Source organism: Mchenga conophoros, linkage group LG6, assembly GCF_057382185.1.
Source record: "Mchenga conophoros isolate Kocher_MC1m ecotype Shallow Benthic linkage group LG6, M_conophoros_male_GT1.1, whole genome shotgun sequence".
NCBI classification, from domain to species: Eukaryota; Metazoa; Chordata; class Actinopteri; order Cichliformes; family Cichlidae; genus Mchenga; species Mchenga conophoros.
The window spans coordinates 18,814,329-18,828,843 of record NC_140531.1 but is presented as its reverse complement, the minus strand read 5'-3'; the positions used below and the strand labels follow the sequence as shown (position 1 = coordinate 18,828,843).

Genomic DNA, 14,515 nt, shown 5'->3' with positions numbered 1-14,515 from the left:
TCCGGGTTGTTAAAACGAAATTGTAGCATTATAGACTACTCTCTTATTCACCCTGATCTATCACACTGTCAATACAGTCTGTGTTAGTGGGGGGGATTCCTTATTTAAATACAGCCTGGGTCTGAGGCAGGGCTTGGACTGCAGTAATTGTATGTGATAGACGTCCTGCCTTTAAAAGCCCCGAGGGACTGATTAGGTGAGAAAGCAGACTGTGACTTAATTACAGCTGAGAGCACCGTTGGTAAGCATCTCAGAATAGGCTGCATACATTGTCGATAAAGCAGATTAATGGGTAAGGGTGAGGGCTTTTGTGCAGCCCCTTTCGATAAAGTGACACAGTGGTGGGTCTTTATGTGCCGTGTGTTTTCACCATTTAAAAAAATTGAACGGACAATGGAATAATGGAGGCTTGTTGACCATTATCAGCAGCATAATATGACTGTTTTCTATAAACAGCCCTATGATAGACAGTGTAGCACACATTTTGTGAATTTGGCATCATCTTGTGGCTAATATTGGAAAATGCAATATCTGATTATCTGATTAGCTTCCAGCTACTACCTGCAGTTGGGATTTTCTTGTCTGAGTTATTTCAGTTAGTTTTTTTTTTTTTTTTTGTTTTTATTTCAAAGTTATGTTTTCATTTTAGTTTCCTTTAGTTTCAAGTGAAGGTTTTTTTTTTTTTTAGATTATCTTTACTTTCATATTTTTATTAGAATGAAATTTCATCAAATTGAGAAAATTTCAAACTAAAGATCTTTTCTATATATTTGATCTCATTTTATTATTAAGTCCAGTAAGTTTTTATTGCACTTAACTGAAATTTCGTGTCTGGTTCAAATTTTAGACTGTGTAGTTGTGAAGTTGTCTGCGCAGTCATGACCACTGCGGGCAGTAGATGGCGCTGTAGCAGCACTAGAAACTATCATGCTGTGTTCAAAGACATCACGATATTAATCCTTAGTGATAAATTCAACCCAAGCTTCGAGGTGTGTCATGGACTGTTAATTGTTTTAACTTCTTAGTTGAACATTTAGAAACAATGTTTAAGTCTTGGTTAGAAAGAAGAGCCTGTCTTGTGTCACCTGGGAGACTTGTGTAGCTGTGTGCGTGGCATAGACGGTATAGTTGTATAGACAGTGAACGCATCACAGCCAGCCTGTTGTCAGGCGAACCGCCGCTAACCTTACCACCCGCCTGCGGCTAAGTTAGACTGTATCCTGGGTCTGGCATCGCTTTCCCTACGACTGGAGAGTAAGACGAGCATCACCACTCTCTCACGGTAAATATTGCCCAACGCATCAGCTACTCGTACGAAACTTAAAGTAGGTTAGCGTGGTGTTGCTAGCTACCAGTCAGACGAATGACAATGACAACCTGTTGTCTGAACCGGGTCATTTGGGGGAATTTAGAAGCCGGTATGCTCCTTTACGTAATTAATATCAAAAGTGGCTCACTACCACTTCGCTAGCATCAACATGCACCGCTTTCAAAAGCCCCATTAAACTCCCAGAGTGCCTGTAAATAAACTGAATGACCACGTATGTCCGAACTTAGCATTAGCATCAGTGCTAGCCATTGTTTTGGCTGTAGGAGCGTGGGCTCTTCTCTCATACCCACTCGGCGCTTTTATTGTTGGATGTTAATTCGCATTTAGCGATGACCCACGATTAACTAATCATGTCTTGCACTGAGCAATAGATTACTCTGCTTGTAGCAGAGTACTTCCTCAGTGGCTTCAAAAACGTGGTCACTGTCACTGTGACAGACGGCAGTGAAGTGCATCTGCAACATGAGTCCAACTCAGGAAGCAAAATCCATCAAATCCAAAGTTCAATATAAGTTAGAGGTGTTGGAATAACTTATTTGCCTGTAATATTCACGGGCATTTATTCACTGTGTCATAAAAGTGTTGGTTAAATTGTGTATTTTAGCACTAACATATATCAATTGAACACAATATACTCCATGTCCATAAAAACAACAACAACAACAACAACAACAAACATATTAATAATAATAAAGATTAGACTTAAAAATGTTCTTTTTCATAAAGGTTATATTTAGGGCTGGATCAGCTATCACTGACGTATTCCTTAGTGATGCTGCAACAGGCCCAGACTGCTGTAGGACCTCATGTGATAAACTCAGCACTTCTTCTTCACTCACCTCTTTTCACTCCCCAAATTTTTATATAGTGCTTGTCCTTAAATTTGTGTGTTCTCTCTCCCATAGTGTACCTTTTGTCCTGTCTCCCTCAGACTGTCACAAAAGTGTTTGCTCATAGTTGCTTGATTGCTCCAATACTGTAGGGCCTTATCTTACAGTACCTTGAGCCAAATGTTATCGCTATGTAAAGAAATCAGAATCGAAGTAATAATCTGCTCGTGTATGCGGAAGGGAGGACAAAAATAAGAAGCTGTTCTCAGTTTGATGCCGTTTAGTGCTTCAGAATAAGACTGGATCGTGTTGTAAAAAGTGCCCTCTTTCATTGAAAACAAAACAAAAAAACTGCATTAGATTAGCTTCTGCTTAATGAGCTGTAACCACACCAATGCACTAATAATTTAGCTTCTTAGTTTATTTTTTCATTTATACTTTAGGTAAACACGAATACAGACATGTTGCCTGCATCTTTCGGCTTTTCCTTTTAGTAGATGCCTTTGTCACACCCAACCCTCTGCATGTTCTCCTTCGCTACTTCATGAATCTACTCTGTGGCATTCCTGTTTTCTTGTTCCCGGGCAGCTCCATCTTTAACATAATTTTTCCCTCCTCTGCATATGTCCAAACCATCTCAGGCTTGCCTGTCTATCTCTGTCTCCAAACCGCTAAAACTCAGATGTACTGATGTGCTCATTGCTAATCTGGTCCATTCTGGTCACTCCCAATGAAAACCTTAACATCTTCAGCTCTGCCTTCTATCTTTTAATTATCGCCACTAAACCGTACATCATCGCAGGACTCACTGCATATTGTGAACCTTCCCTTTCACTCTTACTAATAAAAGCTATTTGAATTCTGAAATGTGATTATCTAAGTAAAACTTCATCACAGGGTTTGTTCTTGTACAAGGTGGTTTTAATATAATGAAAGCTGTACTTCCTCCACCTCTGTTAACTTACACTCCAGAATAGTTTTGTGGTCCTCGGGTCTTCAGGATATTTCTCGCACCGTAGTAATCTGTGAACCTTAACCTGTTTATGTCCTAGAACATGTTTGGATATATCTGGGAGTATGTCTACACATCCTTCCTGAGATACTGGTTGAAATGGCTCATCAGACAAGTAACGGGGACATGTGAGCTGCAGAGAATATGCTCTGGACACAAGCCAGGGGCAGCAAGGACTACAAAAGCAGGTGCGTTAAATCACCCCAAATCTGCTCTACGTCTGCATCCTAGTACACATTTTCTCTGCAGTGTTAATGTGCTTCTTGTGTCCTCCTGCAGAGTACTCTCTTCAGTCATCAAAGAACAAGGTAAGGACCTTCTACCACTGTTGGCTTTTCTTTCGGGCTTCCCTTCAGTAGTTCTGAGCTAATTGTTTTATATTGTTAAAAGATAAACGGTGGGTCTGCACAAACATTAATTGGCAATGATCCTGATAATCTGTTCAGCTCCTCTGATTTCCTGTTGCAGCTCTTTAATGCTGGGGGTGTGTTTGTCTGATTTTGTTTTTATGTGGCTGAAATCAAATATCGTTGATGATCTTTGTATCAGATGTGCATTTTTTTACAACATTTAGTTTAAATTTAGTTGTTAGTAGTTATTTGATATAGGCCATAATGGAAAAAAAGTTAATATATTAGGTGCCGATGTACAAACCAGGACAAAGAAAATCCAAGTGCTGTCAGCCAAAAGGCAAACAACAGTTTAAATACATTTTGCAAGACAGTAATTGCTCTTTTTTATTTTTAAAAGACTCACATTCTTAAAAGCTAAAGCAGAAATAGCTTTTATAGGCGTGCGTGTGTGTTTTTTAGGACTCTTTTCCAGTTTTCGTTTCAGCACTGTCATAAATAAAATCTGTTATCTCATCACTTTTAGCACTGTCAGGCCAGTAAAAGATGTTAAGTGTCAAACATTTGAAAAAATATTGAGTATTTGGAGACTAAGAATGTGTAGATATGTGTAATAAACTCCTCAGGACTGGAGCATTGTGGATTTTCAAGTAATCTGAAAGCTTTCCAAGCCCACAGATGTGGAAAGGAATCACACTTTCCTTCACTATTGACCTCTTTATCTTTTATTGCGCAGTATATCCCCTGAGTTTAATCATTGCTTTATCTTTCACTACCCTAGCCAAGTTTAGGTGAACTGATTACACATGTCATGCTTGTGTATATGGCTTTGTAAGCATTTTCAGATCAATAGTCTGTCCAGGTGCAAGAAGAGATTAGCTGTGTCATCTTTTTGACTTTGAAAAAACAGTCATTTTCACTGTGGTTGTAAATGACCTAAAAGCATTTGCGCCAGATTTCTGTCTGGTAGCTCTCTGTGTTATAACTTTAGCATGCGCTCTTCCTCTGCAGGTTTTAAGAGGAGCATTGGAAACCACTAAGGATAGCTTAGAGCAATGCGTGGATCAAATTATGAAAGTGAAGAACATCAAACCTGCAAAAGATCCCAAGTAAGGTTACTTTGCCTGTCAGCTGCAATTCTTTGATGTAAGAGTGATTTTTGAATGTGATTGAATTGATCTTCCGTTGCAGGTTCAAAGAGAGCCTCAACATCTGCCTGCTGCAGATAACAGGATATAGCAGCTTGTATATATCTGTAGAAGACTTGAGAAAGGAAGTCTTCAGCTCAGACAACCCTGAACACGAGGCCATGCTTTTGAAGGTATGGATTCCTGCTCCTAGAGCAATAGCAGTGAAGCTGTGTCCATATGCACAGGCTTTCTGCTAAGATGAGACTTGAACCAAGATTTGGAAACTAAGGAAAAATATGTTTTATTATTATTTCTGCACATTACTAAAAGTAGCATTTAGGATTTTTTTTTTTAAACATCGATTGACATAGTAAAGATAATACCACAGTCTAACATCACATCAGCATAGAAACACTGTAAGTTGTTGGATGGGAGTCTAAAATGCTGGCACAAGGTCATATTAGGAATCGTTGTACTTCCAAGTTATTGTAGTGGACGGATTTGATTGTGTGTGTGTGTGTGTGTGTGTGTGTTTAGCTTTGGGACCTTTTGATGCCAACAGTCAAGCTGGAGTCCAGGATAACCAAACAGTGGGGAGACATTGGATTCCAAGGGGAGGACCCCAAGACTGACTTCAGAGGGATGGGCCTGCTGGGGCTGATCAACCTCGTGTGAGTACAGTACCAGTGTAAAGGCCTTCAAACATCGAGTTCATTGCAAAAAAAACAACAACACGAAATTCTGAATTTTTGGGGGATGTGAACTTGTCGTGTATCATTTATGTACACACCAAAAATGTTGCGATTTTACAAAAATATTTGCCAAAAACCCCCCACAGTCCTCTGTGTTTTTTCTAGGCCGTTCCAGAACGCTCCATTTCTCCTCTGTCTGACATTATTTGGTGGATTTAGATTAGATTAGATTAGATTAGCTAGAACTTTATTAATCCCTCGGGTGGGTTCCTCTGGGAAATTCGATTTCCAAAAAAGCACAGCACCGACAGAAGTTACAGAGTTACAGAATATTTTATATATATATATATATATATATATATATATATATATATATATAATTCAGAGTTGTAGCAGAAGTCAGAGGTGTACAGGGTGAAGAGAAGAGGGGACAGCACAGTTCCCTGTGGTGCTCCTGTGCTGCTGACCACTGTGTCAGACGTGATGTCCTTCAGCCTGACGTACTGTGGTCTGTCGGTGAGGTAGTCGGAGATCCAAGCGACCAGGCAGGGGTCCACCTCCATCCTGTTCAGTTTTTCCTGAAGCATACAGGGCCGGATGGTATTAAAGGCACTGGAAAAGTCAAGAAACCGTATCCTGACCGTGCCTTTTCCCCCATCCAGGTGTGAGTGGGCTCTGTGTAGGAGGTACAGGATGGCATCCTCCACTCCGACACCCGCCTTGTACGCAAACTGTAGTGGGTCCTGGGCATGTTGTACCTGTGGTCGGAGGAGGTTGAGGAAGAGCCGCTCTAGAGTCTTCATAAGATGTGACGTCAGTGCCACCGGTCGGAAGTCATTCAGCTCATTGGGCCGGTTCCTTTTGGGGACCGGGACGATGCAGGATGTCTTCCATAGGGCGGGCACTCTCCCCAGTCGCAGACTGAGGTTGAAGACTCGTTGTAGCAGCTCCCCAAGTTCAGCAGCACACGCCTTAAGCATCCTAGGACACACCTTGTCTGGGCCTGCTGCCTTTCTGGGGCGAAGCTTCCTTTACTCGTTTTACTTAGAATCATCATCCTTCTATAAGGTCCACTTCTGGTTTTGGCCTCGCTTTATGTTGAAGAACTCTGTCATAGTTGAATCAAGAACTGCAACCTGCCCACTTTCTGAGACCACAAAGTTCTCAAAGGTTTTCACAGTTTATGCTCTTTTCCCAAGAAGACACTATTGGTCAGCACAAAACATGTGTACTTTTTTTTTTTTTTTTTGGCCCAACCACTCTCTCTTTGATCAGTGTGTCCACAGCACACTAAAGTCCTGGTCTTTGCCTCTGTACCTATTGGCAAAGTCTAATCTGTGACGTTTCTGTTTTTTGGACAGTAAACAGAACGCCTGCTATGCAGGTCATATTTGTGCAATCTGTCTGATTATAGATGCATGAACTTTGACACACATCAGCTCTTATAGGTTTTGTAATGAAATTTGAGGATTCTTGGAAACATTTTTTCCCCCATCAGGTGCTTTTTGGCTGAATTTGCTGAATGTTTATATTTGGTAGGCTCTAATGATTAAACCGATCCACACACAAGAAGCGACAACGGTACTTATCCTAAGATTATATTCCACTCAAGTTTTGATGAGAAATACTTTTAATTACCTTACACAGATTATGAAAGGTGGTTGTAGATACAGCTCAAAGGGTACGTATAAGGTACACTGTTCCACTCCAAATGCATGGCTCAGTGTAACCCAACAGATAATTTTTAGGGTACAACAATAATTACTCACAAAACCTCACCAAGTAAGGTAGATGGGAGCCCCGGCAGAAACAAACACAAGAAGAAGAGGGCTTTGAACCAACAAGATTCAGGCTTCACCTATAAAATAATATTTGAAACAAAGACTGAAAAGAAGGACTGTCAGTAACTCCCAACTCAGCGAAAAATAATTAAACAGTGCTAGAGATAGCGACTAAAGACAAAAGTGGTGCTGATGGAGTAGAGGTGGCTGTTTCACCACCTCTGACTTTAAATGCATGCAGGTTGGCTTCTACAGCCAGTCAGTTGTAGGAAGGGTATAAAGGAAAAGAAGAGAACGTTAATGAGGATTATAAAAAGAAACACTGTCATAACACCTCCTCCTCCAAGTATTGAATAATGAGCCAGCAGAACCAGTATTCAACAGGACAAAGAGAGCGTGACAGCATGTCAGACAGGCTTGACTTTGAGGCTGAAGGACTTTAAAGGCAACCCCCAACACGTCAGTCGCTCGTTTCACTTGTTCTTTCGACTGATGAGGACGAGGACACAAAATGACAAGCGATGTGTCAGATTATTAAAGCAGCACCAGTCAAACACACATTGACTTTATTTTTAAAATCTGTAGGTCAGAATGATGTGACCTCAACATGTTTAATCATGCAGACTCTGTTTGACGTCATGTTTATTGGTTAACAAGAGACCGTAAATAAACTCTTAATTTGTTTGGCTCTTTGCAGTTTTTTCAGTGAAAACTACACAGCGGAGGCTCGGCAGGTGCTGTCTCATGCAAACCATCCTAAACTAGGGTAAGAGACCTTCAATTCATATACCTTCCACTGGTGTTTTGTGTCGCATGATGTAGACTTTATTCATTTTTTGAAATTACGTTTTCCATATGCACAGTATGTCATTTCTACAGTGCACTTTATACTTTTTTGTTTTTTAAAGGTATTCCTATGCAATAGTTGGGATCAACTTGACAGAGATGGCTTACAGCCTGCTAAAGAGTGGCGCTTTGAAACCACATTTCTACAACGCAGTGCAGGGCACGCCTGAGCTGCAGCACTTTCATCAGCTGTACTGTGAGTAGTCGAATCACACTGCTGTTTGTTCTGTGCGTCTGATTATACACTCACCGGTGGCTTCATTAGGTGCAGTCTCAAGATTGCTAATCTTGGGTTGGACCCCTCTCTGGCTTCACAGCTGCTGTAATTCTTCATGGCAATGAAGTGCTGGAAACATTTCTTAGATTTTGGCCCATATTGACATGATGGCGTCACACAGTTGTTGCAGATTTGTTGAAAATACGTCCATGATGCCAGTGTGACTGTGATAGTGACTGTGGATTTTTGTACAGTGACCTCAATGTCATGTGTAAGAAGCCACTTTGAGATGGTCTGAGCTTTGTGTCATAATGTGTTATCTGCTGGAAGCAGCCATCAGTAGATGGGAACACTGTGATCATAATGGGGTGGACATGGTCAGGAATAATACTCAGGTAGGTTGTGGTGTTTGGATGATGCCCAGCTGGTACAAAGGAGCCAAGAAAATGTGCCAAGGAAATATGACACCACCAGCAGCAGCCTGAGGTGGGATCCAAACGTTCATGGTATTTATGCCAAGTTCTGAATGTTGCAGCAGAAATCGAGACTCATCAGATCAGGCGACATTTTCCAATCTTCTTCTGTTGTCCAATTTTGGTGACCCCTGAATATTTCCTCCCTTTTAAACTCAAAGATGGTTGTGTGGAAAAATCCCAGCAGATCAGCAGTTTCTGAAACAGACCAGTCCATCTGGCACTGCTATCCAGTTCACCTTTAAAGTCACTTAAAAAGTCACTTAAGTCACAATTTGAACTTCAGTAGGCCACTTGGAGCATGTCTACATGCCTAATTGAGTTGCTGCCATGTGATCAGCCAATTAAATATGCAGTAATGAGCAGTTGAACAGGTGTATTTAAGGAAGTTGCCTGGTGAGTGTATACAAACAAAAACATTTTCTGATAGAAGGTAAATTTTTCAAAAATGTGTGTCTTTCCTCCTTACAGGCTATCTGGCGTATGAATTCGATAAGTTCTGGGTGGCAGAAGAACCCGAGAGCATCATGCAGTTCAACCAATACAGAGAAAAATTCCATAACATAGTCAGGACACACCTACAGGACCCTGATGTGTGTCTCACATTGACTGTCAGCTCCAAGAACTAAAAGCGTTTTTCACGATGTTACGATTGGTAGAAGGAGAAGCAGGAAAGTTCCTCGTAAACGTAGCTGAGCATTAAAACCCTAAACGCAGACTGAATACTGTTCGGCCCCTCCAGACAAGATCCAGACCAATAAATCCTCTTGTGTTTGGTTTTGTGGTTCATTCATAACACACATATCATTGTTGTAATGATATTTAAAGTTTCTCAAACTGAGCACAAATCCAACGCCCTGTACCTCAAAAACAACCATTCCAGAGGGCTTTCGATCACAAAGAGGACTGTAGAGAAAGTAACGGATCCGTCGTTTTGTGAGGCTTTAAGCACTTTGAGTGAGCAAGCAGCCAAATTGTTATATTTAAAGACGGGAAAGGACAGAAGTCCTGCTCAGGAATGTGAAGTTTATGTTAAGCGATAATGGCTAAAACTTGACGTGAGGAGTGATTTCCACTTTATTTTTCCTCTTGTGGTGCTGTCAGCTTAAAAGTCTTGCATGATTTAACGTGTCCCCACTGATGTCATTGATCTGTACTGTAAAATGTACTGTTAGTGATGTGGTACTCTAAACTATACTAAGCTCCTGTTTTCATAACGTTGTGTATCTTTAGACTGATGCTGAATTTTTATGACCTGATCTTTTTATGCCGTGGGTTTGCATTTGAGGAATGTATGTAACGACTCGCATCTCACTCACTCCAAGTTAGTAAATGCAGATTTGTTTTGAAATGTGCTTCATGTCCATGTGTTTAAAAGGCAAAAACAAACCACAACAGTTTGTGTAAAACAAGTCTAGTAAATTCAGGACCTGCATAAACACATCCTTTTATGCTTTATTATGGGTACCAGTCATTCAGTGTAAAGGCACACTGCTTTAAGCTAGCTAACATATAAAACTGACAGGTTTAGTCATACAGGGCTCAGTGCAAACTTGGCATGTTTCTGTAATATTCCCATCCATGACATCTGGAATGGGCTCACTGTGGCAAATTATAAATATAAAAGGAGACGGCTGTGTCTCCTCATGCACATAAAGTCAATACTTTTTCAGGAGGCGATCCTTTTTCAACAAAGGATTTCCGCCTTTCTCACCACAGGACAGTGGATTTGTTAAATAAGGTTAACACAAGAAATTATTGTTACTAGGGTTTCCTCATTCAGGTGCCAGTCCGGTTGTGGTTCAGGTATTACAGTCAAACTTTGAGGAATCTCAATTAACCACTTCGATCCTCTGCTTTGTGACCATCATGGCTCTTTTGATTTGTTCGAAGGAGACGAACATCACGATGTTCCACGATCCCAACCTCAGGAATGAGGGCACGAATCTACAAAATGGAAAAAGTGAAGAGTGAAAAAATGAAATTGTGTGTCATGCAATGCTGCAATTTGTTTTTGGATTGATACCGATACCAAGGCCAGTATTGCCGATACCAATACTTTTAACTTATAATGTCATGTTATTTAGAGGAGAGCATAATCATGATTTATGAGATGAATCATCAATTTTTAATGACCACTGCATTACTTTACTCAATAATGAGTTAACACACCTCTCATTTCACCATTTTTTTTTAAAGGCGCTATAGAGTAGAAGGATCAGTCAACACAAAAACACTGACATTTTTCACATTGTATGCCTGAAGAATATTTTTCCTTTTATCCCGATTTAATTCAGTGGGCTCCAAACTGAACGTGAAGGATATAAAAGTATCGATACTATCGATATTTGGATCTCTTGAAGAGTTTGTCGTGGGCGGCGCAGGTGAAGAAGCTTACCCTTTGTAGAATGCTGTTGGCCCCTCTTTAGTTAACATGGTCCAGGCACAGTTAACGGCGCTCTTATACTGGCCCGGTGGTGAGTTCATGTATCTCGTCTTTACCACGTCTACTGGGGAGGCGATCACTGTGGTAACGAAGCCGGCGCCAAACGCAGACACAAAGTGGCACGGCAGATTGTCTGAGGACAGAGTTGGGGAAAAGATTACAATACGGTCTTTGTTCTCAGCTGTGCGACACAGAAAAACATGTCAGTGGATTTTGCAATCGTCTGAATGGGGCAATATAAGTTCTAGAGATAAATGCTAATATATTGCTATTGTACTCACTGCACCATAAAGAGAAAATACACCGTGTCCTGTACTGTAGGAGCCTGTTGTGCTGGTATCAGTTAAAGAGGTGAGAGGGTGTGTGGATTTTTTGCCCAATCAGCAGTCTCCCGGGGACTCTGTTTTTGTGAATGTGTGTGTGTGGGTTTGTGTAGCTCAGGCAAACAACCGTGAGCTGACCTCACCTGACAACAGCTTGTGTCTAAGGATGGCCTCCTTTATCAGGTCGTATGTAACCAGCTCTGTGCAGTTTACCAGGGCGTTTCTTGTGATGTTGGGTAATGTTCCTGAGGGAAACGGATACTTTAATCATTACTGATAAAGGATGTTATGGTTTGTCTTTTTTAAATAATGGGCAACACTCAAAGAATGTACCTTTCCAGAGCCCACGCAGGCCCTCGTGTTGGAAGATGTGTCTGTAAGCCTGCATGGTGCTGCTGTAGCGGCGGGCCACTCCGTCCAGATTCATCTGGGCTTGGAATCGAACCTTGACCACATCGGTGGGCTGCGCAAAGGACACCGCCATGGCACCTGTGGTGCAGCCAGCCAGGATACGTACCAGTACACTAGGGTCTGGAGAGAAGGAAAGACTCAGTTATTTTAATAACAGGCTTGAGAACTTCTAATTTTAGTATCAGTTTTAATAAGGAAGATAAGAAACTGATTCAACAACCCAGACTGTGAGAATCCTTTATCGCTTTCAAGAGAGAGATAACACTTTCCCTAAATCTTGTTTAACTTATCAGATTTGAAAAGCCTCTGTTCTGCGTAAATTATCTATTGCATGTTTGTCTGCAAGACATAGCCTTCCTTCACTCTCCCCACTTTTTTATTTTTAAAATGAAGCTTTCCTTCATCTGAATTCCTTATCTAAGGGAATATAAGACCGACTGCATCTATCTGATAAACATCTTTTTGATTTTTGACAGCTGGATATTAAATCTCGAAATCACGGCTGTCACCAGTAAGAACAATTATGAAGGTTTAATTAACTTAACAAAAAAATAAATGAAAAGGCAACAACTTACTGTCTTTGCCACCGGTGTAGAAATTTTTAACGTTGTCATAGAGGCCGATTCTGACGGAGGCAAAGCACAGCTGTCTCTGCAGCCCAGCCACCAGACCATTATACAGAGACTTGGGCCCTTCTGTTCGGATCATGGTGCTGATGGTCCCAAACACCCCTCTGTAGCGGATGTCCCCCACTGCCTTCTTCTCTCCTTGAATCTGGGGTCACACATTGTCCTCAAAGTTAAAACCAGCTTTACAGAGCAGCAGCTTAAGAACAAATGGTTCAGAAAGGTGAAGAAGTTTGACTGAAGGGTGCTGAAGTGGACAAAGTTGACTTCTTCGTCAATGAGGCAAACATCACGCTGTGTCCCACAGTAGGCTACAGCAAAGCAAGACCGGCTAAAGATCATATTGATAGCACAGTTAGTACCTGTAGTCTGACTTTGGCTGTGTCCAGAGGGAATGTGACCATGTCAGCTATACAGGCTGCTGCTCCAGCACTCGCCATCTTCACACCCAAAGGAGGAGGAACGTCTGAGGGTTTAAGTCCTACCATGTTTCCTACTGCTGGGACGACAGGTACGCATCCACGCACAGAAATAACAATTAAAACAACAAACAAAAAAATCAGTGTAAGATTCTCTTCTAGAAAGCAACCACATAAACATTAACCTCTTGTACAAATCATTTGTCTGTTTAAATGAAAGGTTAATCAATAATCAAAGTGGACTGATGCTCAAGACATGAAACACACTTACGATTATGATCCGAAATTAAAATTTCCTTTTGATCCTCGGGTGGATTTTTTGGTACCGAGCAGGATGCGATTGGTCAGATTAAAATCCACACCGGGCCCCACTCAGCAGGAAGGAAAGACTCATCATTTGCTGTGGTTTTATGTTTTCTGGCTGGCGTTTTTATGACATCCTCGGAGAGGCGTTACTGTGTACTCCTGTACACCTGGGTCAACTCAAAGTCCACAGACTGTCAGAAAGTCAATGTTCAAGTCACCTCACACAGAAAAACAACCATATAACGTCCCCGTTTTTTGGGTGTGTGAAACTGACGATTATTTCCATCCAAATTTCCACAGGTGTCATTAACTGATGACGATCTTTCTAAACGTTATGTTCATGCTTTCAAATATAGTCTGTGGAGTGTGCATTTTCTTTCATTTCACTTGGTAGAATTTGTTTATCAGCGGATTTTTCTTCTATCCAGGATCTGTGACCGACTTTAATATTGTCTCAATAATTATTTAACTGTTCAGATGAACTGTGTGCCACAAGCAGCAGCGATAACAGATCGGTATCAGGGTTCACCAGAGGCTCGTCTCCCCTCTCAGCCAACGACAGCAAAAAGCTTGTGATCAAGAGCGTTCGGAGCTGACCGGCTAAATCAAGATCTGTTCCACAGACTTTATGGTCGAGCCTCACAGCAAATTACCCCTCTGTGCTATCAGCAGCATTGTTGCGTCATACAGTTTTTGCTCTGTTACCCCTCATTTATGATTTCTATTATCTGTCTCAGTCTAACAGCTTTTACATTTCATGTTAAAGATGTGCTTTTTTGGGCCGGGGGGCAGAAGTGGGAGTGTGGTGACGTCAGCTGGCGACTGAAGTTCACAGTGAAGCTGATAAGAACTTTACATCACACCATGTTTGGCCTCTCAGCAGTTTGCCAGCAGTCGCTCCTGTTCATTACATCACACATGGTGTATGTACGTAACAGTATGGAAAATGTAGATTCTTAGAAAAAGAGCAAAGACAAGAAAAACATTGAGAATTATTCCCACATAACGTTTACTAATGCTGTCCCATTCGACAGCCCTATGTTAAAACTATCGCCATTAAGTTTACTATCATCAGATCTCTTTTGTCATTAAATTATTTTTAGTTTTTAAACATTTTTTCTGCATATTGGTTTGAGCACACCACAAACTACCCTCTACAAGACTGAATAAATACCCCTGAAAAACTGTTTCAACTAAAGCTTAACAACCTTCATTAAATGCTAAACAACGATTCATTGCAGTGTTGTATTAAACTGCAATACTTATAGTTACACCGAGTATTTCCAGTTCAATTCAGCCCTTTTTTGTTTAAACGGTGAGGTT

General features: G+C 41.1%; 2 protein-coding genes across 4 annotated transcripts; one reads left to right on the top strand and one right to left on the bottom strand.

Moving 5' to 3' along the window:
* Nucleotides 1-222: 222 nt before the first annotated feature.
* elmod2 (ELMO/CED-12 domain containing 2) lies at nt 223-10,012 on the top strand. 2 transcript variants are annotated; one of them, XM_085276607.1, is made up of 9 exons: nt 223-241; nt 3,213-3,360; nt 3,452-3,480; nt 4,534-4,631; nt 4,714-4,843; nt 5,190-5,323; nt 7,823-7,891; nt 8,034-8,167; nt 9,133-10,012. In XM_085276607.1, exons 2-9 carry the CDS (start codon nt 3,216-3,218, stop codon nt 9,288-9,290), a joined length of 897 nt encoding a protein of 298 aa, XP_085132733.1. In that variant the 5' UTR covers nt 223-241; nt 3,213-3,215; the 3' UTR covers nt 9,291-10,012. The 2 variants fall into 2 exon arrangements, with proteins under 2 accessions (XP_085132733.1, XP_085132732.1); XM_085276606.1 differs by lacking the exon at nt 223-241 and adding an exon at nt 1,125-1,282.
* Nucleotides 10,013-10,074: 62 nt separating this feature from the next.
* Nucleotides 10,075-13,325, bottom strand: ucp1 (uncoupling protein 1). Of its 2 annotated transcripts, none has more exons than XM_085276605.1 (7): nt 13,158-13,325; nt 12,830-12,966; nt 12,417-12,615; nt 11,764-11,961; nt 11,574-11,675; nt 11,060-11,240; nt 10,075-10,608 (listed from the first exon to the last, which is right to left on the bottom strand). In XM_085276605.1, the coding sequence occupies exons 2-7, from the start codon at nt 12,953-12,955 to the stop codon at nt 10,494-10,496; spliced, it is 921 nt and encodes a 306-aa protein (XP_085132731.1). In that variant the 5' UTR covers nt 12,956-12,966; nt 13,158-13,325; the 3' UTR covers nt 10,075-10,493. The 2 variants fall into 2 exon arrangements, with proteins under 2 accessions (XP_085132731.1, XP_085132730.1); XM_085276604.1 differs by having other exon boundaries at nt 12,830-12,963; nt 13,158-13,316.
* Nucleotides 13,326-14,515: the final 1,190 nt, after the last annotated feature.